General features: G+C 39.3%; 2 protein-coding genes across 7 annotated transcripts in view; one reads left to right on the plus strand and one right to left on the minus strand.

Annotated features, from left to right (window-relative positions):
- Positions 1-308: 308 nt before the first annotated feature.
- On the minus strand, positions 309-17,100 carry ARSK (arylsulfatase family member K). 4 transcript variants are annotated; one of them, XM_066988900.1, is made up of 9 exons: positions 16,893-17,029; positions 16,310-16,589; positions 11,860-11,989; positions 10,001-10,160; positions 8,898-9,180; positions 5,103-5,274; positions 3,476-3,700; positions 2,310-2,534; positions 309-2,224 (listed from the first exon to the last, which is right to left on the minus strand). In XM_066988900.1, exons 3-9 carry the CDS (start codon positions 11,927-11,929, stop codon positions 1,941-1,943), a joined length of 1,419 nt encoding a protein of 472 aa, XP_066845001.1. In that variant the 5' UTR covers positions 11,930-11,989; positions 16,310-16,589; positions 16,893-17,029; the 3' UTR covers positions 309-1,940. The 4 variants fall into 4 exon arrangements, with proteins under 4 accessions (XP_066845001.1, XP_066844999.1, XP_047902555.2 ...); XM_066988898.1 differs by having other exon boundaries at positions 15,837-16,589; XM_048046598.2 differs by lacking the exon at positions 16,310-16,589 and having other exon boundaries at positions 16,893-17,100.
- Positions 17,101-17,149: 49 nt separating this feature from the next.
- SKIC3 (SKI3 subunit of superkiller complex) overlaps positions 17,150-25,730 on the plus strand; it is a 48,785-nt gene continuing 40,204 nt past the window's right edge. Inside the window, exons 1-9 of one of the 3 annotated variants that reach the window (XM_066988895.1) lie at positions 17,150-17,237; positions 17,402-17,524; positions 18,480-18,577; positions 19,046-19,189; positions 20,219-20,310; positions 20,943-21,018; positions 22,859-22,999; positions 24,489-24,587; positions 25,246-25,354. In XM_066988895.1, the coding sequence (XP_066844996.1) occupies positions 18,488-18,577; positions 19,046-19,189; positions 20,219-20,310; positions 20,943-21,018; positions 22,859-22,999; positions 24,489-24,587; positions 25,246-25,354 (751 nt within the window). In that variant the 5' untranslated portion in view covers positions 17,150-17,237; positions 17,402-17,524; positions 18,480-18,487. Of the gene's footprint in view, positions 17,238-17,294; positions 17,525-18,479; positions 18,578-19,045; positions 19,190-20,218; positions 20,311-20,942; positions 21,019-22,858; positions 23,000-24,488; positions 24,588-25,245; positions 25,355-25,730 lie in introns of those variants that run through there. The other 2 variants (XM_066988894.1, XM_013193302.3) reach the window with 2 other exon arrangements.

The raw sequence follows: 25,730 nt of genomic DNA on the forward strand, positions 1-25,730 counted from the left end.
ACTTTAGGTTTGTGAGCTAGCACATTACTGGGTTTCCCTCAATTATCTGGGAAGCTGCCCCTATGAACTGGACTTTTCTGCAGTCTGTTATTCAGCAAGTCGTTGCAAGGATTTAAGGTAGGAACTTTGTTTTTCCATTTCACACATTAATACAAACTGCATTTTTGTTAGCCTGACAGTTACAAATAAGTGCATCTTTAAAGTCTTTCATCTTCAGAGAAATGTAACACTGCGTTCACAGAATTGACAGAACACAATTTTCCCTAGTGATATAGTTAAACATTAAAGAAAGCACTGACAAAAAAAAATAAAAAAGTTCACTATCATTTTATTTTGCTGTATTCTGTACAATTTATTCCATTCTGTCCAGAACTCTGGAAAGTGATCAATTTATTTATTATTTTCCTTGTTGAATGAGCCTTCATAGGGACATTTTTACATTTTTTCCCTGTACTTATGCAGCCAGTTTATATTAGAATGCTAAGATGTATTTTTTGTTGAAATGATTGCATCACTATGTGAATTCATTTTTGCAAGAATTGCAAAGGCACATGCTACAGGGTTTAAAGGTTTATTTGAACTTAATATATACCTAATAATAGTGTAGTAAGCAGTTTACAAAATGCATGTAGAGTACTTAACCATCAGAAAATACTTTTTTTTTCATTTTATTATTATTTTTTTTACAAGCTTACTGTTACTGATGAATATTGCATTAAAAATTCCAGAGAGCATTTAGGTATGAACTATATCTAAACTATGATATCTAAACTATATATCTATGAACTATATATAATATCATCCTGAATTGCTACTATAGCTGCAACAACCATGCTTGAAAATAAGCACGTGTAAGTGCTGCTATGAGGGTATTCTTCATTAAGCAAAAGTTAAGACTTACTAGCTAAATCTTATCTCCTTCCAAAACTGCTTTGTTTTTTGTCACATTCCTGGTAAAATGACAAATACTATTTTTATGTTAATTTTTTCTGAAAGCTTCGACAGCATCTCCTCTGTATACATTTCAGATTCCAGTTTTGCACATTAAAACATTTACCTGCAGAATCTAACTCCATAATGGGGAATCTACTCAATCAGTTTTCACCTTATGTTGTGCAAATAGCATTACCACTTTTCACAGAACAGCTGTAGTAACAAGTTTGGTCTGAGGGTCTTATTATTTTTTTTTCCCCCTTTAATTTCCAACAGTGACCAAAGGCCAAATTCCTCTTCATAGCAAACATGTTCAATGAGTAGCCTATGCATGTAGTGAAATTATTTTGAACAGTGAAGCATGATAAGCTCAGATCCAAAAGCCAGAGATTAGAAGGCTGATCCTCAAAGGATGAAGATTCAATGATGTATAAATAGGGAATGCTGAAAATATTAAGTACTTGAATAAACTGCATTTATGTCCAGACCAGTAGTGGTTGGTATCTTTTTGATGAAATTTGAACCTCTACGGCATCTCCAAACTGGATGACTGTGAATTTATTATGAACTTAAAGTCCACCTTGATGGAAAACCGGCTCTAGCACATGTCTCTGTGACTGGCATCCCACCATACTAGGTACTATAATCCGTTTTCCAGTCTGTCCTTAGAAATGCAAATTCCTGTTAAGTTCTGACACTTAATACTTGGCATTTCGGCAACCAGCTAAACATTCCATACACATAATTAACACTTACGTGCTATCCTTCCTATGAATACTTAAGTGATATGGAATTATAACACGTAGAACCTAAATCTGTTGTGCTGGCTAGTTATATTAAATGTTTTTGGCTTTTTAACTAAAGCCAGTAATTCTCTGAGCATCTTTGCTTTAAATAGCTTGTATAAGATAGCAGTTCTAACACTTGAAACACAACAGAATATCACAAATGCAGAATGCTTCCACATCATCAGTCATAAGAAATCTGCGTTGTATTTATTTATGTATTTATTTTATTAATTCTCTCTGACTCAGCCACTTGTCAATTGCGTTCTCATATTTTTTTGGTTCCTTTAACCAATCTTGATGCCATCTAAGGTTGGCAATAACAGCTGAGTAATTCTTGCCCAAACTTTGTTTCCAGCTGATAAATTGTTTTTTGTTATAGTCCTGAACATAAGAAGAAACCTTTGGGTAGTTTACTACAGAGCGAAGTATTTTGTCCAGGGAATTTACAATTACTGGGAATTTTACGGCAACATTTGTCAGCTCATCTGGATCAGCAGAAAGGTCTGGAACAAACAAAAAGGCAGTTAAGAGCCAATGTGCATTTAAGTAAATTTATCAATCAGTTAGGACACAAGAGTTGTAACATACCGAACAGTTGTGGAAGTACTGAATGGCCATCTGAGTACGCGATATACTTCCATTTATCAGTTCGAAGCATGTATGTGGAAGCATTCACATTGCACCCGTGGAACTCACTCAACACCCACGAGGGCCGAGGCCCTCTGGGTGACACTTCATCTTCGGCCTTTCCCTGTAGCAGCGGTATAAGAGAATATCCACTGAGGTTCTGTGGGACAGGAATTCCTGCTATATCTAAGCAAAGATATATATATAATCAAGACACTACTGCAGTTAAAACAATATAGAAAACAATTTTTCACTAGCTTTTACCGCCAGAAGTACAGTTTTATCTATTGCCCTACATTTTCTCAAGCAATTGTAGCACGCATGTGATGCTTCTTAAATAAAGAGTTTTGCAGACTGCTTTGAAAAGAACAGTTTTCTGATCAGCAGCCTAAAAGATCGTAGATAAAGCCTGGAATGGTGACTTCACCTAATATTTAGTTCCAAAGAGATCTTGTGTGATTTGTCACACGAAAACTGTTTGAAAATACACTCTTATAAGCACCTTCTATTTATTTGTAAGTAATTTGATGCAAGTCCTTTTCATTTGATTCTCTGCTCCATAAAGGATATTTCCATATCCAAGAATATAAGAATGGATATGGATTATCACATTTTATGACGCTTGCTCAAATCAATTGTACCTTTCCTACACAAAGACCTTTATTAAGTTTCTTCCACATGACACTTCATAAAGAAAATTCCTTTGATAAGATAATGAAGCTGCCATCCTTTCAGATAAAATCACATATCTGGATGCATTTACATTGTAATTTCTATAGTGAATTATTAGATATGCATGCTAGCAAGGATTATTCATATCTAAACTATGTCTGATTGGTTTGTATCTCATAATACATTTTTAAACAAATAATCCCAAATAAAATCATTCTCTGTAATTGTGAGAATGATGGTAAGAGTAATAAGGAACAACACCAACTCTTTTACTCAGTTTTAATACGCACTTCTTGCATTTTGTATTAAGTCCATACCTATGCTCCCCACATAAATTGTTACCTCCTGTTGTGTTTACTACAATGTTTCACAAAGTGGAGACATCATTCTGTCTATAATGCATATATACAATAATAATTAAGTGAAAAAAAATAATTTGAAATGACTTAACTCACCAAGCATAGTAGGATATATATCCACAAGAGACACCATGTTTGATATTTGCTGCTGTTCTTTTATGCCTGGCCCCATAACTAAAAGAGGAACATGGGAACTTCCTTCATACATGCTCATTTTGTAGAACTGCCGGTGCTCCATAGCAAGTTCTCCATGATCAGAAGTGAATATAACAATTGTTTCTTTAAGAAGCCCAGTATCTCTCAGAGCTGAAATAATCTCACCTGCAACAAGAAAAAGGTATTCAGAAAGATACATTCAAAATATTCCTTTAAACTCCTGTATCGGCAGAGTGGCACGCAAACCCTGTGTAATCCTATTCAAAGGCTTGGGAAATCCTCCCTCTGCCACAGAAGGCTGAGCCCAAAGCATGCATCCCAGAACATTATACAGTATTATATTGTAGTAAATTAGTTGCAGCAGTCTGCTTCCCAATGAAGCCTGGAGGGCACTGAACAACAACCATAAAAATTATGAAGGGCAGAGATGCGCCACAGGATGAGGTGCATTTTTGCTACTATAACTAATAATAGTTATTGCGACAGAAGCAAAACACAGCACCAGAAGCCCTAACACTATGCCTAGAGCGAAGGACTGCTCACAGGATCCACCTTACACATAACCATGGGTGTCTTTTCTTCCTGCGCTTATGTCCCACAGGGACCCCTTACACAGACATTTGTTCAAGGAAGACAAGGCCAAGGTCAATGAAATCAGTAACTAAGCAAAGCATCTGCATATCTTTAACATTAGAATAGTTAAGAATAGTTAAGAATAGTTAAAAACTTAAATTACCGCATTAAACCCCAGTGCAGAGTTACTTAGCAACACCCTTATTTCCTAACGTCCCCACTGATCTCTTTTATTTTATAAAATGTGAAAGAGTAATTCTATGCCTGTTAAATTAATCATTCTAAAATTGCAAAAAGATTAGATTATTTATTCATGAATTTCAAATTAGAATGCAAGAAAATTCTTGTTCTTTCACTGCCGCTTTTAAAATTAAGAATTAGAATACCCTAAATGAAGTCCATTTTGCATTATAATTTTTATGCATGTAGACCTTATCACAGATTAGGAAGTATTCTGATTGCTTAATTAATTTTTTTCTTCTTCATTTTCAATAATATGCTGCTAAGGAAGACTTCAAAGGTAGCTTCATTGTTTAAGCCATGGCTGGTTGTTATCATTGTATCTATGCATTTGAAATCAATCTCCAGGGGAACTGCTTCTGCTCCCAAATTTCTGTTTCTTTGCAGCTTTGCTTTGCTGATCTTCCCCCTTTGCACCTATTTCTATTTTACAGTTATTACCTAATGAAAAAATATTTAATTCCTCTTATGCATGTCAAACAAAGCTTTACTGTACTTACTTAGCTTTTATCTACTCTTTGATAGTTTATCCTAGTATTTTTCAGAGTGAATTCACTTTGCAATTGCCTTAAAAGCTATCCAGTTATTCATCATACAGGCTGATTAAGCAACATCTATGTGACTTACTCCTAGGTCTGAACTGTGTGGCTTTGTTTTGTTTTTCCAAAAGACCAGCCCTAACTGCATTTTCTTTTAAATTTCTTAAGAAAAAATCAGAATAAGAAAACCCGCTGTGTTATGAAACTTTACGTACCAAGCATAGCATCTGTCTCTGCACACATAGCATAATAAAATGCTCTAATATTTTTCACTTCTTGCTTTGTAAACTGTCCTGTGCAATTCTTGGTGTAGGACGAATAATAGTCTACTGGATGCATCTCTGAAAGAGAAGACCACTTGGGAATTTTAATAGCTTCATACATTACCTAAAAACAAAGAGGATATTGACATTACTTTAGCAACTGAATTAAACAATTTTAAAAAGAAAAAAAAAACACAAACAACATTTAATTTAAAACTTCTAGCATAATTTCACAGTTCTCAGTTTGTGGTCCAGGAGACAACACCTGTCTATCTGTTACGTGGTGCTGCTACTTTCTCCACACTTCCCCTCTGTTTCCACAGGTATTAAGTCATTTACTTATAAAAGAGAGCTATAAAAATCAGCTAGAAACTAAGGAAAGATGCCAGAAATATGTGCTTTTCTAGCTGATATCTTTTTAAACAGGGAAGTGATAGTGTGGAACAATTTTCTAAATCTGTAATCTAGAGGAATTACGGAAGGATTGGCATAGTGTCTCGTTAAGTGTAAAATACCTCTAAGCCATATTTATGTATGGGTGTCATGTGTGTCTATAAAGCAATACAGAAAGTACTTAGTCTGGGAAGGTCTACCGAAAAATGGACGACAAGTCCATCTCGATAAAAATATTTCAACATGTTAGTCCAATTTTCTAATACATTTCTATTTATTTCTACAAATGTTAAGCCATTTAGTTATAAAGAAGCACAAAATCAGTTTGGAGCTAAAAGGAGGAGCCAATCAATTACATACAATGCTAGATCTGCATATTCAGACTAGCACTCTCACAGATTTTGTGTGCTTAAGCATGAGCTTTAGTGCCTGAAAGTTTGACACATACATTTGCCTAGGCAGTCACACTTGTAAGCATGCTCCTAAGCAAGTGCTGCATTTACCAAAGTTAATTACTACTGTATCACAGATTTAAAACACAAATTACCATAAAGCAGAGAACTATAGTCTCAGTATGGAAAAAATAAGTTTATTAAGCAATAAAAACACATGTTGTTCTCATTTACCTCTGAAAACCTTCTCTAATAATCAGAGCTGAGGCCTAGATTATGATGGTGAAGAAGCAAGTTCCAATAAGCAAGCAGATCAAAGACGCTAGGATTTGCACCATAAGGAACTGAGAAACTCAGAAGTTTCAAGACATGTACAAAAGAGTATATTTTACAGTGTGCAGCATAATACAAAAAAAGAAAAGCTCACTACTTTTTCCTGTATTTTAATGACTGTAATTACTGTAGGAAAAATAGTTATTTCATGAGGTCTAATAATATTAATTGCTACCATGATTTGTACTGCAGTGACAGATATACTGATTGAATTTATAAACCTAATACAGACGAAGTGATTTCATGGATCCCCAACTCTATCTGCTTCATGCCAATGAGAAAGCTGTCATTTCACGTGTCAGAACTCAGGAGAAAGAGCCCTCACGCTCCTCTGGTCCAGCAGCTATTGACATAGCTCCCCCTTCTGACTTTACTACCTATCTCATGCACCCCGTAAAACAGATTTTCACCCAAATGTGGGAAAAGAGAGCACCACCTCCTGTTCACAGGGTGATAGCCAATTTCACTATCCCTGAGAAATGAGATGAGAGCATACTCTGTGCAGTAGACAATACAGAATAATCTATTCCGTGCTCAGATGGAGATTCTCGTGTTACAGAGTCATTGTGGTCTGAAATTCTGCAGTCCTCAGGTAACCAAAACAAAGTTGGACCTAGAAGTATTACATCCCTCATTTACTGGTGCAGACTTCAGAATACCGATGCCAGCTGAACACAATTTTATTTTGCCCACAGGTGTGGTATTGACATCTAGCAAGTGGCTGGGCAACCATGTGCATAGCATGCCTCTCCCTGTCATATATCATACCACTGACAGTCAGTGCTATTACAGCTGTATGTTCCTAAACCTACAAAGTTCTGCCTCCCACAACAGCCAATATTAATATTCTCTCCTGCGTTATCCAGGAGACATATGAAGTCATCTTAACAGCCAGTAAGACAAGAGTTAAAGTGTTCAAAACGTAGTGATAATACCCAGCTTTGTAATAGTCAAAACAGACATATCAAAACCTAAGCTTCCTTTGGGCCTACAGAAAATAGGTGGCAAGAAGAAATCATGGAAGATAAAATAATAACAGACAACTGCTTCAGTCATCTTCCCATCACTGAGGGTCCTTGGCTACATAAAGTCACATTTTAGACTCCTCGAATGGTATTTATTAGCTGTATGAGATATAATGGAAGCAAAAACTTTCCATTCCCATGATTCATTGGAAGACTGAATCCTTTTGTACAAGATTAGAACCTAGCTTTAAGAATTCATAGTCATAATCTCTATGTCTGCCTGTCATAACTTGTAACTAGAAAAGATGCCACATGCCCCGAAAAAGAGCCAGATAGTGCAAATTACAGTGGACCATCTGCTCAGCAGCACAGGGTTTCATAAACATACCATGCTGATACTCCATTCTGTACTAGCTCCCCAGTACGCATGTAACTTAATTCACATTCTTCATCTACACACTCAAATTTCCTTACGAGATTGATCTTTGTCATTTTCATAGTCTGCTTTTTCCATGGCCAAAACAAATGCATTCCAGAAGAATCAGGAAATGGTCAGTAGGTGGTAGCATGTGGTTCACATAACTGAACACAAATACACAGTCGGTGAAAAGACCTCAACAAACTATGGAGTTTAAATAGTCTAACTGGATTAAGTTTGCAAAAATGTGTTTGAGATGTTATAAATTTGAGATGTTATGCTGTGACATGAAAGAAGATACATACCACCACTTGATGTGATACAAGGTATACAACACCACTTTCCAAGAAATGTCTGTTGTAGCAATTGGCACCTAGGAAGTCTCCTTAATATCTAAACTAGATCTTGCTTTTTTCACAGGAAGGATTGTGGTTTTTTTTTTTTTCCCTGCTCTTCCTTTCCCCATAAGCTTCTCAGCATTCTTAATAAAGAATATCTGTTATAGATATTAGACCAATATCTATCAATGTCACTCAACCTTAATTTGTATATCTCTTTTTCTAAGTCTTTGTATTTTTGTTGCACCTAAACAAATTTTGCATCTCCCCAGTAGAAAAGGCAAAATTCAGTTATATGAATTGCATCTGTTTTTTTCTGAAGCAAGTATAAAGTCCTTTAAAACGTGACTCTCGCTTCTTCAGCTGAAGAAACTCCTAATGCCTTTATGCAGTGGAAGCTGTTGTAACCCATTTATAGATTTATGATAGGTAAGGGCACCTGGAGACTACATGAGAGAAAAAAATATTTACTCTGTCTTTATGATGGACTGCTATCTGCTCACTCTGCATGTATAGACATAGCAGGACATTTTGGGACACTAAAAACAAATGATGATACAGTAGCATTGAAAGCAGTTAAGAGAAAAGAGACTTCTGCTTAGAAAATCTCTCACTAAAACTTAGGTCTCATTATATCAATTTAACGTGTTTCTAGCCATTGAACTCCAAATTTCTAACAGTTAGCAGTTTATAACAGTTAGCAATTCAAAACAGGTAGTGGTGATAACTGCTAACAAACCTTCTCCTTTCCTACAAGAGAACAAAATTCTTTGCTTCTATTTGCTTAATCTTAAATCGTAAGTCTAACACCTCATCCAAGTACTACTTACTGTGTACTGAATTATCAAAACTGTGTCTGATCTGAAAACTTACAAGTAATAAAATACTTAAATTCCATCTTCACATACCTTTTCAAGCCAATAGGGAGACGTTAAAAATGTAGAGGAACCAAAATTTTCTCCTGCATAAGGTGATGGATAGGGATGTGGTAAATTTAGTCCCAAGTAAAGAGCAAATGGCTGAGTAAGGTTAATGGCCTCTTCCCGTATCCAAGCCACTGCTTTGTCAGTATTCCGCCAATCTGCTTCCATCACTCTCACGTGCCTCCTATCGCCAGTAAGATTTACCACAGGTCTCCCTTCTTGCCGTAGCAGGAAGTCAACATCCCTAGTCCAGGCTTCCACACGGTTACTGAAAATACATACACAAGACACATACTTGGCGGTTAAGTGTTTTCTTCATTCTTCTTCCAAGTCAAAAGAATTTAGAACTCCCGATGAACTTCTCCTACATTTGTAGCTGTAATCTATCTGTAATTTCTACATAAAGGAGAATTGTTATAAACTTAATCTACAGCTATCGCATATCTATTTTATGCTCATAGCTTTACTCGTTCTTTGCTGCTTCTGAAACTTTTTTCTGTTTTATTATAACTTCATGTCAGAATGGTTCTTCTTACCACTTCTACACAATAACGTTTAGAAATAGCATCTCTACCTTGTTGACGCTGCTCCATATTCTGCTATGGATTCATATTTATCTACCTGTCTTATATTCACATTTATCTATCTATTTATCTAACTATTTATCTGGTAAGCAGGGACTTGGAATTTTTTTATTTAAAAAAACTTACAGCCTTCAAAAAAAAAACATCTCCAGTGTTTGTGATGGTAGCTTTAATATTCAAGTATTATCAAATATGTTTCTCTGTTTTGGTTTTCCTATACTGATACTATATATATAATCAACACAAGAAGTCTTAAAGCAATAAAATATGAAATAACCATTCACATTGAGCAAAGTCACAACCTTGATATTCACCTTCCAGCTAAAGGAAACAGATAAAATGAGATACGCTTATGGCTGCATAAAATTACAGGACAGACCTCTGCTAGGTTCCTAACACAATTTCTTTCAAATAAAAGCACCTACCATTTCAGTCAGAGACAGAAACCACTTGTCAGGCTATTCATTCCTGTCTATGTCATAACAGGAGCATTTCTCTGATTACCTCACTGAATGATGTCCAGAAGTATAATCCAATTTCCCATACTTCTGTGTCTGGTAGCCATGCTTCTCCATGAGATCCATCCACGTTACATAATCTGGATCTAGACCTTTGAAGTTATTCCAAGACTCTGTTAAATGAGTGAAAAGACCGCTCCACATAGCTGGAAAACAAATGAGATACGGTTTGTGAAGTGTAAGTAGTACTTCCTGTTTAAAACTAAGTTGAATATACTTCAGAACGGATCCATCTTTTCATTATTTTAAAGGCAAAAAGTTCACATTAAGAATCAGAAAAATGGCATTTTATATTCCCCACTCAAGTGGATCACATTTTTGTCATCATTATGAGCAACAATTATTAAAAATAATCCCTAGAATCACAGATAAAGGTCCCACCTTTCCATGCACCATAGAGTCATTAAATCAAGCTTTTCTGTAAATCAGGAAAAAATCCACAGCATTGCAGATCCTGACGAAACATGCACACGCGCTCCAAAGCATTATCTCCCCTCACTTCAATTAGATTTTAGCGTTAAAGTATGTTTGTGAAGAAAATTAGTCTTCTACTTTTTTAAAAACTATATGCCTCAGTTTTATCCTTTCCATATATTCTACTTCACTACCAGCTTTAGAAACAAAGCAAAATTATTAATGAAGTGGTCAAAAACAAACAAAACCGAGGAAAGGTTGAGAAGGAACTACAATAAACATTTTTATTATCTAGCCCCTGTTTCTTTGCAGCCTGTCATCTTCCCAAGGGTAGTTTAAAGTCAAAGGTGGATCCAAAAGCAGAACTAAACTCTTCTGTACGCAGTGGAAAAGCCACTAACACTAGAGAATGCTAACACCATACCATGGTGGCACACCTACTCTCCCCACCGACAGCGATGCCTCAGATCATCCCCAGCTCCTCCCTTCCCTTCTAGTATTGTCTCTGACTCCTCCACGATGGATGCACCCTCATTTCCTTGAAAGTTTCCAAGCTACTGGTTAAACAAGAGATGCCTTGCTGGTTCACAGCTACACCTGTCTGCTGCACTTCGGACAGGCTGGTTCCTCCAATTCACGTATGACAGAAAGGGGGATCTCGTCTTCAGCTATAGATGAAATTTCATTTACATCACCACCGGAGGATCTTTGCAACAACTGAGAAGGCTAGAAACACTTTAAGATGTAACCTTTTATTCAAGAATACAGCTTCCTTCTAACTTTCCAAGTTCTAAGCTCTGCAAATGTGAAGTTGCACATGGGACACTTGATTACCGTGAGTAAAGATGAATCCTTAAGTATATAATTAAAGACACTGAAGGATGCACTATGTATTTAACACAGTGTTTAGAATAAATGTAATCTGGAGGCAAGGCTAGCAGCAACCAATGTATTCAATTGGTTTTATTTAATATTTTTTCCTGAAGTAGGAAAGAGAATTTATTGCATTTGTACAGGAAGGGACAAGAGTAGTTCTGAATCCAGTTTCAACACTGCAGCACACAAACTGACAATTTCTTTACAAATCCTCAAGATTTTTAAAAGTTACTGATGCTTCAGTGAAATTTGGAAAAAGACCTGGAAGCTTGGATGTAATTGCACCAAAAAAAAAAAAAAAAGGAAAAAGAAAAAAAGAGAGAGAACAAAAACCTGAAAGGAAGAAGCGTGAGCCACGGAAAAGAGAAATGGATGGAACATCAGAATACTATAGGAACTTCAGACACAAATCAAAAATAAATTGGTTTTACTGAGAAAAAAAAGTGAAAGCCCACAAATTTAAGCCTTTGAAGTTTCTAATAATTACTGTATGTTTAAATTGACGTGTGCAAGTATTTATCATTTTCTTTTATCTGATGTTTTGCTTGGTCTTACCTGCACGGGATGGACAACAAATTGGAGAATTGGTATAAGCATTGAGAAAGACAGCGCCATGTCTTTTCATAAAGTTTATGAAAGGCAATTCCACCGTCTGATTTCCTGGATAAAATGTCAAACGTCCATCCTGCAATCAAACAGAGAAAAACATTATGTAAACACTGTTATCCCAAATTATTGTCAGCAACAATTCTTAACTTGTGATCTTGAAATTGAAATCTTGAAACACTGCTGATTCTACTCAGGTATGGAAAATAAGGAATTGAGAAGCTCTTGTTAGATCAATATAAAATGGATTACTCAAAAAAAAAAAAAAGCCATGCATAAGACAACTGCAATTCTTCATAAAACTACTTCCTTTCGATTGCTCAACACATTCTAAGCTCCAGTTCTTCCAGAGTTATTTCTCCCTCAGGGTCCTAACATGAAGCACTCTACAGCTTAAGGTAAAAGATGAAAAGGAGTTGGTCAGAACACTGATGCAGACTTGTGCAATGACTGGTTTTGAACCAGCCGTATTTTGAACGAGCCTCATTTGGCAGAATGGGGTCTTGGTAGCTGCTGGAGTCAGCAGGCATCATTGTATGACATTAAGTACGGAATTGCACTGTGAGTTTTACCGTAATTCTTTTGTTTCAGGTGAGAAAAGGATTGTTTAGTGAGATAACTACGTCTTCAACAGAAAACATTTAACTGAACAACCATTTTCCTCCTGCTGACTCATAATCAAAAATCACCAGATATGGCCAACAAGGGAGATATGGCCATCAAGGGAGTTGCTGTCTCTTATTGCTGAACGGGTACTTTTATTCAAGCAAGCAAACTGCCGTGATTGCTTCACTGCAGCTGCTGCACAGAAACAGATGGAGACCTCTGACCACCTACTTCAAAACACAAAGAACGCGTACAGTCTCCAGGAATGCAAGATCAATGCCTTCCTTCATATGAAATTTCACCTTTCAAACAGTTTTAAGTTTAAAATGGGTACAAACACTCTTCTGGCATCTGTGTCACAGTGAAAACTCCAAAGGATAAGAGAAAATGCTTTAACTTAGAACAAAACAGGTAGATGGATGTAGGAGTTCCAAGAAAATTCATTGTTTTCTATTCTTGAAGATGGTGTTTGTTTTGAAAATAACTACTGGAAACAAACGTATATATTTTCCTATATGAAGCATTAAGCAAACTTACATAGAAACAATAGTTTCTTCCTGTCTTCAGATTTTCCTTAGAGTTTCAAGAACAGAGATCAGACAATGTAAGACGTATTATTATCTATTTCAAACTGTGCTGTTTCTGCATGTTAGCAGATACATTTTTTAATTTTTGCCTACAGTTTCACTAATGTCATTTTTTTGCATAGTATGTGGGAGAAAAAAAAAAATCAGCAAAAGCAAGTGAGAACAAGCCTCAAGAATTTAGTCTGTGTTCCACTGCTTCCAGGATTCCCCAGGGTAAGCACTGATCATCCATGTGAAAATTTACAAAGAATTAAGACAAAGAAATAAGACAAATGGCAAGGCTGCAATCTGCAGTATCACAGAACTCTGGGCGGAAAGCAGTCTTCAGAGAGTACGTGATCGATCTCCCATCCATCAGCAAGATATTCATAAGGTCCTCCCGTGAAGATGTTTGAACAGCTGGAGCTAACAGTCTTTTCTTTGATAGTGGACAGGCAGGTGACATGTCTATTCTACGAGAGAAATACATTTCTTCAGCAGGCTGAGAAGATGAAAGCTCTACAGCTCTTTTCTGGAAAACCATTCTCTAACGTTTCTGTAGCACTTGGGGATTTTGAAGTACCTGAAGTAGTGCAATCATTCTGAGTTACACAGGGAAGCACATTTCGTCCAGGAGCTCGAGTTGCACCACAAGAAGAGTGAGGGGATGGCTGCCTGTCATCGCTCTGTTCATCTCAAGTAGCAATTCAGGAGCTGAACTACCTACAGCTGCTATGTTCCACCAGCAAGCCTCATAAGCACAGTGCTCGATGTGACGCCTAACAGCAAAAAGCTGGCTGCTCAAGCGAGTGGTCGCTCCCTCGGAGGCCAAACACGGTCCTGAACTACCAAGATGAGAATTTTTGTCATGCTTGGCAAAACAAGTGTGGATTTTGTAGGCAGCGGTATCCCATCACAAAGGCAGGCATAATTTAAAATTAAATCCTGTGCTTTTTGACAGCTTGCAGGACATATGCTTTTCTTTCAGAAAAAAAAATGTTGGTTTCAAATTCACCCAACTCTGCCTTGTGCTGCACTAGAAATGTGATCAAAAAGGTTAACGTATTTCTGCTTTCAGACCTATCTCATAAAGGCTTACACAAAACAATGACTATTTAACATTTTCGTCTTTGTACACACTAAGCGGGTACATATTGTGAAAGGTACCTTTCACAAACAGCACCTTCTTAACTGTTTTTGTAGGAAATATCACAGAAAAACGTCTGTCTTTTTGCTTTTCCTTCTTCCAGGGGTTCCTCACTAATTCCTCAAAGTCAGTTACGAGAATCTTCCCTTTGACAGGACAATATACTTAGATTTGTCTATAGCTTCAGCATCTGAAGAGAAAAAGGCCACTGACAAACTCCCTAAATTTTAAATTTGACATTTTCTTGGTAAATAATAGGCTTAGTAAAAGCTGAAAACTTGGAGAAAAAATTTCATCTACAAAAAACATATTATTTTTGAATATTAAGAGAGATGATGTCCTCACAATAAGAAGAAGAAGCAAAATACAATCAGGGGAACTAAACTGAATAAGGAGCTATTGCATTATCTTTGAAATCACAACAAACAAGTGTTTTAACAAGGGTTTTAAGGACAGATAACACGTTTTATAAATACATAGGAAGAATTTGTCCCACAAATGACAAACAACATGTAAAACATCAAGAACTCTGACCTATGCAATCAAGTAGTGTATTTTGAGATGAGTGGGAGTCAAATGTTGGTTTCTCAACAGGGAATGATAAGGCATTAGATATTAAAAGTCCTTGAAAGTAGAGCCATGGAGCTTATATTTGATTTACAAGAAAGCATAGATCAGATGAGACACAGAAACCAAGGTTTTCCTCAAAGTAAAACTGTGATAAAAACTTTCCCAGTATTCTGGACAGACAGATAGAAGCACTGTGAGAAAAGGGTAAAAAAAAAAAAAAAAAAAAAAGTGCTGTCTATAGCTAGGAACATATTCTGTACAAGGAAATATATTCTGTGTTTGTAAATGAAATAAATAAATAAATAAACTCTTCTACCCCTCCGGGAGTTAAAACAAATATATCAGTAACTCGGTGTAATAAAGCCATCAGAAAGTTATAAAAACATACCTAACGGTTCCTTTATCCTTTTCACTGTAGAAACTCGCTTGACGAGTTTATATTATTTGTTATGCCTAATAAAAGCCTGCGTAAGTCAATATATGACGCCCAACACTTTATCTCAGTCATTTCATGTATGTCTACAAATTCTCCATCCCATCTGTTGTGAGACCTGAAGTCCTTCATATTTCCAATGGTACAGGGTCCAGTGACCTTCATCTCCTTTCTGCTTTTCAAGTCAGAGGGAAAGCATTTATTTAACTTATCAGGCCTACTCCGCTATTGAGAAATATCAACTCTGACAAGAAGAACAAGTATGAAAACAATGAAAAACAAATAATCAGCCTGAAAATAAAAGAAAGTACATCCTGGTGACAGAAGGCCGAGTGACCACATCTGCTGACCAACTGGTTTGTCCTGGACAAACGAGCAAAGACGGTAACATGCCATAGGGTTAGTACTACTCAGAGGTGTCATGACATGTATAACTTAAGCAAAAGTTAGTTGCTAAATGTGACCGGCAATTAAATGTATCACGAATATGTGCATGAATACATTGCTATGTCTGATTGCATAAGTTTGTGCAAAAACAGTTCTACAAAGTGCTTACGTAGTTGTGAGCGATTGGTGAATAAAAAGCTATGAAACATCTATATACCAATGTTTTCGGGGGGCTAGGTGCTTTCTTTTCTGGGAGAGTTGCCAGTAAAATTCTGATTCAGCTGATGACTCTGTGGCCACCTTATACGAACAAGATGAACGTGAGCTGGCAGTGCGCCCTGGTGCCCAAGAAGGCCAACGGCATCCTGGCTGTGTCAGGAATAGTGCAGCCAGCAGGAGCAGGGAGGTGCTCGTCCCCCTGTACTCTGCTCTGGTGAGGCCGCACCTCGAGCACTGTGTTCAGCTTTGGGCCCCTCACTACAAGAAGGGCATCGAGGTCCTGAAGTGTGTCCAGAGAAGGGCTACGAAGGTGGGGAAGGGCCTGGAGCACAAGTCCTGTGAGGAGCAGCTGAGGGCACTGGGGGTTGTTTGGTCTGGAGAAGAGGAGGCTCAGGGGAGACCTCATTGCTCTCCAAAATTTCCCGAAAGGAAGGTGTGGGGGGCTGGGGGTCGGCCTCTTCTCACAGGTACCTAGTGACAGGGCTAGAGGGAATGGCCTCGCGTTGCGCCGGGGGCGGTTGCGGTTGGAAACCAGGAGACGTTTCTTCACCGAGAGGGCTGTGGGGCGCTGGGACGGGGCTGCTCAGGGAGCCGGCTGGGCCGCCACCCCGGAGGCGATTCAGGTGCGGCGCACGGGGACGTGGCTTAGCGCGAGTCCAAGCGGGAGCCTGAGGCTGGACGTGACGGTGCCGGAGGCCTTCTCCCACCAGCACGGCCGTGCGACCCCCGCCGCGTGTTGTTATAAATTCCTCTTTTAGCCGGAAAGAATTGATTTATTGAGTAAGCGATCAGCAAGCAAAACAAAACAAAAAAAAATAATGAACAAACATTTCTTACACGTCACACGTGTGACCCCTATTTCCGCAGCGCCCCTCCCGAGAACCGAGGCCACCCTTCCCACCGCCCCACCTCGCAGCCCCGCCTGCACCGCCGGGGGGGCTCGGCACCGACCCCTCCTCCCGCTCACGGCCGCCCAGCCCTCACCTCAGCACCCCCCGCACCCTGAGGGCGCTACCGGGACGCGGTACTACAGCGGCCCCGGGCACGCACTCACCAGAGAGTCGCAGGCCACCAGCACCACGCTGTGCCGCGGCCGGCGCCCCGAGGCGGCGGGCCGCGGCCTGGCGGCCGCCCAAGGCACGGCGGCCGCGAGCAGCAGCGCCAGCCCGGCCCAGCTCAGGGGCCCCCCGGCCCCGCCGCCCCGCATGGCCGCGGAACGGGCCGGCGACGCCCGGCGGGGCCCGGCCGGGCGGACTACATCTCCCAGCGTGCCCCGGGCTCGCCGCCGGAGGCGGGCGCAATGGCGGCCGAGCGGAACGCGTCCCCGCGGTGGCGTCACGGGGGGGGAGTGCGCCTGCGCGGTTGCGGCGCTGAGGGGAGGTGAGGGGGCTGAGGGGAGGTAAGATGGCGGCCGTGGGGCCGCGGTGGGGTTGGGGGTGAGAGGCGGGGCGCCCGCGGGAAGTCTGGGCTCGCCGGACCGGGCCGAGCCGGGCCGAGCCGGGCCGAGCCGGGCCGAGCCGAGCCGAGCCGGCGCTTCGGGCTGAGTTTGTCTTCTTTCCGCAGGCGGAGATGGAGCCGGGGCTCGGGAGGTGCGCGGGGCGCTGGGTCTGCGGTAACTGAGGAGCGCCCGAGGAGCCCGTGCCCGCTCGGAAGGACAGCGTCTGTCTTCGGCAGCTCGTAAAACGCGTGAGTTTGGAGGTTTTAAAAATCATATATATATATATATATTTGGATTCTGAGGGAATCTTAGACATCAGCCATCTTCCTTCACCCTTTTGCTATTAGTTTCTCCCTAAGCCCCTATTCCCTTCTTCAACTTCAGCTCTTCAGTTTCTAAAAGCTGCTCTTTCGTGTTTCCAGCATGCTTCTTTGCCCGTGCCATCAGAGTCGTTGCTCAGCCACGTCCTGTTTTGCCAGTTTTGATTATGATGTTTTAAAGTTTTGTTTTAGGTGAAATGTTTAACGTGAAACAACAGCGTATGATCATCGCAGACATCACGAACGTGAACGTCTCTTATGCTTGTACTTTAATGCTTCCATGCGGCTGTAGTCATTGGCGGATCTGTCATTTATGTCAGAAGGCAGACCACACCTGAGTGTCGGTGTCCTGCTGAGCATCGTCCCGACACAGACACGAAAATGAAACTCTGATCTCGGGAACCCCTTGGCAACATGTCTAGTGCTTGCTGTTTAGTAATTCCTGCCTTAAGAGAAACTATATGCAGTGTCTTTCACGTGCTGACATTCTAGACCTCTAACTATGGTAACTGTCATACAACAACTCTCATCCCATTGAAGATTATCCCAGAATGAAATTCAGGTTAAGGCTTAGGATAAGTACTGTGTATCATTTAACTGTTTGGAACATAGACTTAGTCCTGCGTTAGGCCTAAGCGTGACCGATTGATCTTAACTATATTTGTTTCAGCAAGTTCTAGGGAATTATCATTCAATGTGCATTTTTGGCATGTTGCAGTAACTAAAGTGTTCGGGATGCTTTCTTTATGCTATTACAGTAGGACATTAGCAATGTTCTGAGTTCCGTTTGTATGGTTGGACTTGATGACCTTAAAGATCTTTTCCAACCTAAATGATTTTGCAATTCTTCTATACTAACTAATTATGTATTGGTTTTATTTAGCAGCCACAATGTCAAATAAGGAGGTGAAAGCAGCATTAAAGAGTGCTAGAGAAGCCATAAGAAATAAAGAATATAAGGAAGCCTTAAAACATTGCAAGGTAACAATTATTTACATGGAAAGTAGTGATTTCTGTACTTTTTGTTTGCTGTTCCCATACACCTAGAACTGTGTAGTTATGTGGAGTGTGGTGTACCTCACCAATGTAATAGTTAAGATTAATCGCATGGCTTAATTACTGTTCCACTCTCCTTTTGTCTTTGCTTACGTATGGAAATAAGAACATTAAGTCTAGAATGCTGGCAATCAAAATTAGTTTCTAACCCCACACTTCAACAGGAAAGCTTTAATTGTAGAGCTGCAGATATGCTTACTGGCTAAACAGTTCCAATGTGAAGCATTTTGTGGCATAAAAATCTCAAGTTATTAATCTTAACCTTTCCCTAAAAATGAGTTAACTTTTGATATTATAAAGAAGAATTCACCAGACCTTAATGACAAAACTTAGTGCATGAATCTGTAAGATGCATTGCATTCATCCTTTTCACCTAAAATCGCATGTTTCTAGGCAGTCTTAAAGCAAGAAAAAAATAACTACAATGCCTGGGTATTTATTGGCCTGGCAGCTGCTGAGCTAGAACAGCCTGATCAGGCCAAAGGAGCATATAAGAAGGCTATTGAACTTGAACCAAACCAGCTGCTGGCGTGGCAGGTAAGTGTATGCCCAGATTCATGTTTTCTTTCCATGAGAAGTATTCCTGTGGAGTTAAGTATGGGAACAAAGCTGAGTTAAGACTTACATTGAATTTTCTTCAGTCATTAAGTTGTACGGAGCTTTTCAGTAGCAGAAGTTAATGTTACGTATGTCCAAACTAAAGCCATGGGTGGTTGCATGTGCGTAGCAGCATGAATTTTAGTTCCATTGTACTTAAGTGTGTATTTCTTCTCTGGACAAGATAGCAGTGAAATGTACTAGGAAGAGCATGAACTGAAGGACGTATAGTAAATTTGTCTGTGCTTAGAAATGCCATGCTCGTAGCTTAACAAACATTTGAGAGTGCTTCTGTCATATAAAATAACATGTTTTATCTAGAAACTTATTTTTCCAGCATCCAGCATGAAATGGATTGTTACTAATTTTTGATGTTACTTAAAAAATAACAACGTACATTTAAAATAGATGTGTGCTGCTGGTGTTGTGACATCCTAAGAGTATATGGTTATAGCATACAGTTGAGTTATTTGGAGACTTGTGAAGCATAAGGTTGCACAATAGGTCTCTCAGAGATGTCAGCATCCGATATTTTTTAATGTAGTAAGGTTTGTTGAGTTTTCAATATAAATAGCTTTTTAAAGTGTAAATACTGGTGCCTGATTTCAAGATATATTGAAATTTCCACAACCATCAGATTCTGGCTTTCAGTTATCATACAAGGTGGTATGGTACTTAGATATAAAGCTTCTGTCTTGTGAGGTGGTATTTGTCTAGATTTGTATATACTCTAATTTGCAGACAAGATTATGTAACATTTACAAGTTTCAAATAGTTGTATTAGTTAATAAAGCGAGGAAAGCTGTTATTTTAAAATAGGTACAGAAATATCAATGTAGATTCTGCTCAGAGATTACTGCATTAACATGTGAAGGCAATATATTTTTTTAGGCGGAACTTGCAATGTGAATTTAAGTCATAACTGCAGACAATGAATGTTACTTATTTTCTGATCTTATTTTCTTAAAGGGATTAGCAAATTTATATGAGAAATCCAACCAAACAGATGTCAAAGGAGACTTAGCAGATGTTTATAAAAAGCTCTTGGAACTCTATGGAAGGTAAAGAATATTGTACCGTAATTCAGTCTAAGGTTTTTAGCTCAGTAAAGTTCAGTAGATGCCATAGCTGATATGATTGCCAGGATAGATTGCCAATTGTTTTTTTTAAGCCACTGGATAAGTGCAGGTTACTTACATTATACAGGTACAGAAAAGCTATGTTATTTCTGTCCCTTTTATAAAGCAAAAACTTTTGGAATAGTTGTAGTTGAGGTTAGCATTTCAGAAGATTCTTATATTGGCCTTTGTCGTCTGTCTAACCTCACCTCCTTGAAGCATTTAGCTGTGATGGTACCAAGCCTGCATTAATAAGGGGACTTAATTTTCCCTCCTTTACAGGGAACCTATGTCATGCACCTCATACAGATACAGTTCTAAACAAAAGTAACTCTCAGCTGTCAGTGTAGCTGACTGGAGGGTTGCATTTGTTTCCTTAATTTGAAAACAGATCAAACAGAAAAGCCCAATCCCTTAAAGACATTGTTTACTCAGTTACAGCAGCGATTTTTAAGGTAATCTGCAATGTTCTAAATATTTTTTTGTTAACTGAATTAAAACTTTATTTGTCAGAATTTGAAAAGTGTATTGCTGTTTTATGGAAAGCTTAGCTTGGTTGATTTTCTTCTTTCTAGTGGAGACAAGCAGAAATGGTGTGATGTATGTAACAAGCTTGTGGAACTATATCATCAAGAAAAGAAATATTTAGAGGTAGGTGACTAATGTTATTTCTCTGTTCTGATCAAAAGGAAATTTCTTGCTAGAATTAACTAGTCTTCATCAAGGAATCCATAGGAGTTTTGGGCCACAGATCGCTTGAAATCTCCTTTTGGATCACAGCGAGGCAGCACAGATTTTTAACTATATTCTTTTTTTTTTTCCTCCCTCTGCATAACAGAATTGGATGGGATCTGCTAAACTGATAAAACTTGACAAAAATGTTAGTGTATAGGCTGGAAGGGTGCAACGTAATTCTTCTGTTTGACTTCTAGAAGTCCAGCATGATACCAAATGCACATTTACCCACAGCACGTGAGAGGAACTTACCCTTTGCCTAGTTTGGCCAGTTCTCAGTACCTGATTAGCTCTTCACTGATGGGATGATCTTTTCATAGGCTGTTTCATGCCAGAGGGTGAGGTGGAATTTACATAAACAACCGAAGCCTATGGATTAGGTACCACATTCTATGAGCAACGATAAGGACGTGAAAATCCGCTCTGGTGCACCACAAGCTTTAGCCCTCCCTGCACTCCTAAAGACCCTGTCAGCATGAGCACTGCAGGGATGGCTCTTGTCAGGTTACCACGAGGTGGAGCTGTTAAACACCTGTAAGGTTTAACAGTAGCTTTATCTACAGTCTAGTGTTACTACAGAATACTTACTTTTGCTGCTACTCTGTTCACTTTTGTGGTGTGTGCTTATACACGACACCATCTTCCCCTTTTCCTCTGACAATGGGGAATGAGAGATTTTACTTATCTCTTAGCATCAGGCTGAAGACTGTTAGCCTCAAAGCTTCTTTGCATAGCACTTTCTGAAACTAAATTTAGTGATAAGTTTAATTTGTGGTTTCCTTCCTATGTTAGGCCTGAGCATCCTTTTTATTCTTAGTCTTGCTGAGTTTTCCACGCTGTAATTTCAGCACGTATTGCTACTGTTCTTGTATTTCTGTTTATAGTGCTGTAGATCTGACAGATATTCTGTTTGTTCTTCAGAGTTTGTAGGAGGACTGTTTGTCTGGTTTTTCTGTTGTTTCCTCAAGGAACCAGAGTCAGAATTCATGCTCTTGGTACCACCTTTACGTAACTTGGAAGGTAGACAAGTCCCCATGCAATGTTTTGGGAGGTGTTAATGCTTTTGTCAGAAGGCAGGTAAATCTGGGTAGTTACTTTAAACATTACTCTGTTGTCTACCCTAGCATGCTAGGAAGCAAGCTCCTGCCTTGCTCCTAGTCAGGATCTGCTAGTTCGTATTTGTCTAATTCTGTTCGCAGCGTACTGCCTGCCAGCGTGTGTTGTGGATAATGTAGGAAGGGCTTCACCAACATCCTTATTTCGAGGTGTACTGTTATTCTTTAACTTAAGGCTTACTTAATGTAGGCAGTTATGTATACTGTTCTCGTTTTGCGTTATAATTTAGTGTTCACTTTCCCTCCTACAATGTCTCTAACTCTCTATATTGGAAGCATTCATTTTTCTCCATGTGGTCCTTAATTACTCAGTCTGGCTGGCACTGGGCTTTCTGTCCAATAACAAGGCAGGTCAGGATAGCTTTAAGTCTTCCTTTTAAATTTTTCAAGAAATGATGCAAGCATTTCTTTGCAATAGTGTGTTATGCAAATGTAAGTAGGCATAGAAATGGAAGTACTCTAGTAATATAGCGGTTTAATTTAGGTTATCTTTTAACTGTTTGAAAGAATGTCAGTCTTGTACAGCAGTGTGCCATTTTAAGAGAGGAAAGTGAAATGCGTGTTTTTTGGAGTTGACAGTACTTGAAAATTTTGTTGAATTTAAAGAGTTACAGCATAGTTTGTTTGTTTCCTATTGACAGGTGGCTGAAACATGGCAGAAACTAATAACTATAAAACGGGAGGAAGGTGCAGAAAAAGCAGAGCTTCATCAGCTTTGGAAAAGGATGATCCAGTTACTGGGAGACAGTGCACAGAGCCAGGACAATAAGACTCTGCAAATGGTAATGTTTTTCCATTCCCATTCATCATCAGATACATATATATACACAGAGCAGCCAGATTCAAGTTAAGCCTTAAAAAAGTACCCATCGTGTGACTTTTTCTCATTAGCATTCAGTGGTACCCAGCTTCTCAGGAAAAAGGTAGGTGATGGCACCATCTGACAGAAACAGTGAAGGTGTTGCTGCCTGAAGTGAAACTTCAGAGGAATCAGGCATCTAAACCCAAACAGTTGTCCTGGAGCTTTGTCATTAACTGCCTCCTAAGTTCTGTGGGAGACCAGGTTTCCCCTGTAACCTGGTGATGCATTGTTCTGCCCCTGCATGGTACAAGAAGCATCGGTGTATTAACACAGCTGAACAGAATAGCTTTTAGCATATTTGAAAGTTCTGATAGAGTCTAGAATAGAGGAATTCTCCAAAACAAGTGACTCCTTCCCATCCCCTCCCGCAAACTGGAAGAGGTAGCTTTGTGCTGTTTTTCGATTTCTTCATACCTAGCGCTCATCTTAGGTATCAATGTTTGGGTTCAAAATTTCCTTTCTCCTGCAAATTTTAAGCTTTTATGTTTTAGGAGAATGTCAAAGTTCTTTGGAGCATTACAGAAAGATCATGAGTTATACTGATTCTGTGCTCTCTATGGCCAAAGTTAATTTTATTTTATCTGTTTTATTCGTTCTTGCAAGATGAACCTCCTTCACAAGGAAGGGTGGAAATTTCTTTTCCCCAGTCTGGTTGATACTAATGGTCCAGAAAGGTAGCAAATACGTGTTCAAGTGCTTTGACAGAGGGAAACTGAATCTAGATCCATAAGTTCTGAGAAGGCAAATGCTCTGCCTTAAGGGCTATTATAAAAAGGAGGTGCTGAAGTCAGTACTTGCTGTCTGTTTTTTTTTTTGTTTTGTGTGTGGGGTGGAGTAGGAGGTGAGCAGGGGTACATTGGTACAAAAAGATTAGGAATGAATTTCACCTGCAAATCTACAATTTACTGCAGTTCTGAACCTGTAAGGTTGTGGTATTGAAGGCTATTCATCATTTCGGGCGTGGGAAACATTATATAAAATTTAATAGTGGGAGAGGGGAAGAGTGTCAAGAAATTAAGGACTTCAGGTTTCTTCAGAGCTCGGGGGGAAGGCTGACAAATAGTAACCTTGGTTTTATTGTACCAAGTCCTTCCTCGAATTGGAATTGGGCACAAGGAAGAATCTGTACTCCCACAAATTTTGCATTCCTTGTACTTATTTTATAAAACATATTACTGCTTTTTCTAGTTTTGGAAAACTAATGTGTTTTGGGTCCTTTATGAGTTGATAAAGGACCCACAGAATGTCAAGGACACCACGATAAGGAATTTTCTTTGTCATTTTCCTCTGCTTTTTGTACTAGGATAAATTTAAGGAGTAGGGTCCAGGTTTAAGTATGCACTTAACTATGATGGTAACATTTTCTTAGAGTCATTGTTTGCTGTACTCCTAATTATTTCTTATTTCAGCTTTTGAATGCATTTGAGGAGGCAGTGAACTCTGCTGACCCTGTTCCCAGTGAAGACCACCAAAATCTTTACAAAGACTTTATTCAGTGCCTGTCAAAGGTAAGGTTTTGTTAGTCTGTCTTCTTCAGCGAGTCATAGAATCAGTCATAGAATCATAGAATGGCTCGGGTTGGAAGGGACCTTAAAGATCATCTAACTCCAACCCCCATGCCATAGGCAGGGATGCCACCCACTAGATTGGGTTGCCCAAAGGCCCATCCAGCCTGGCCTTGGGCACTGCCAGGGATGGGGCATCCACAACTTCTCTGGGCAGCCTGTGCTGGTTGCCTCACTACCCTTAAAGTGAAGAATTTTCTCTTTATGTCTAGTCTGAATCTCTCCTCTTTTAGACCATTCCCCCTTGTCTTATCATTAGCTACCCAAGTAAAGAGTCCTTCTCCATCTTTTTTATAAGGCCTCTTTTTTATAAGGCCCCCAGAGCCTTCTCTTCTCCAGAGAGAGAAGTCTGGGATTGCTCTGACCCAGGTGCAGCACCCTGCACTTGGACTTGTTGAACCTCATGGGCTTCACGTGGGCCCACCTCTCTAGCCTGTCCAGGTCCCTTTGGAAGGCATCTCTTCTGTCTTTGCTATCAACTGCACCGCTCAGCTTGGTGTCATCTGCCAACTTGCTGAAGGTGCACTTGATCACAGTCTCCATGGAACAATCCTGTATGATAATTCACACAAATAGCTCTTTGTTTTCTTTTCCTTACAAGTTTCCTCATGAAACAACTAAGTTGGAAAAGGCCTGTGATGACATGATGGCTTTATATCCTACTGTGAGCTATCCTTTGGAAGTACTTTGCTTGCACTTTATTGAGTCAGGTGAGTAGAATGGGTTTATACACTTTGAGGGGCTTAAAATATTTCTTTTTATAATTGATTTTGTGACAATCTTTTTGACAAGCTTTTACCCTTCACACCTAAATACAAGCACGCTGTTTACTTTGTCATGTTTTACTGCTCTGGAAATGAAAAGTGTTCACTCATACGCTGTTGTGGTTTAACCTGGCAGGCAGTGAAGCACCATGCATTCATTACCTCACTCCCCACCAGTGGGATGGGGGCGAGAAATGGATAAAACTCTTTGGATGAGACAAAAACAGTTTAATAAGAAAAGGAAGGAAATAAATTAAAGAATACACAAAGTGATGCACAATGCTCACCAGTAGCCAACTGATGCTCAACCAGACTGAAACAC

Source organism: Anser cygnoides, chromosome Z, assembly GCF_040182565.1.
Source record: "Anser cygnoides isolate HZ-2024a breed goose chromosome Z, Taihu_goose_T2T_genome, whole genome shotgun sequence".
NCBI lineage: Eukaryota > Metazoa > Chordata > Aves > Anseriformes > Anatidae > Anser > Anser cygnoides.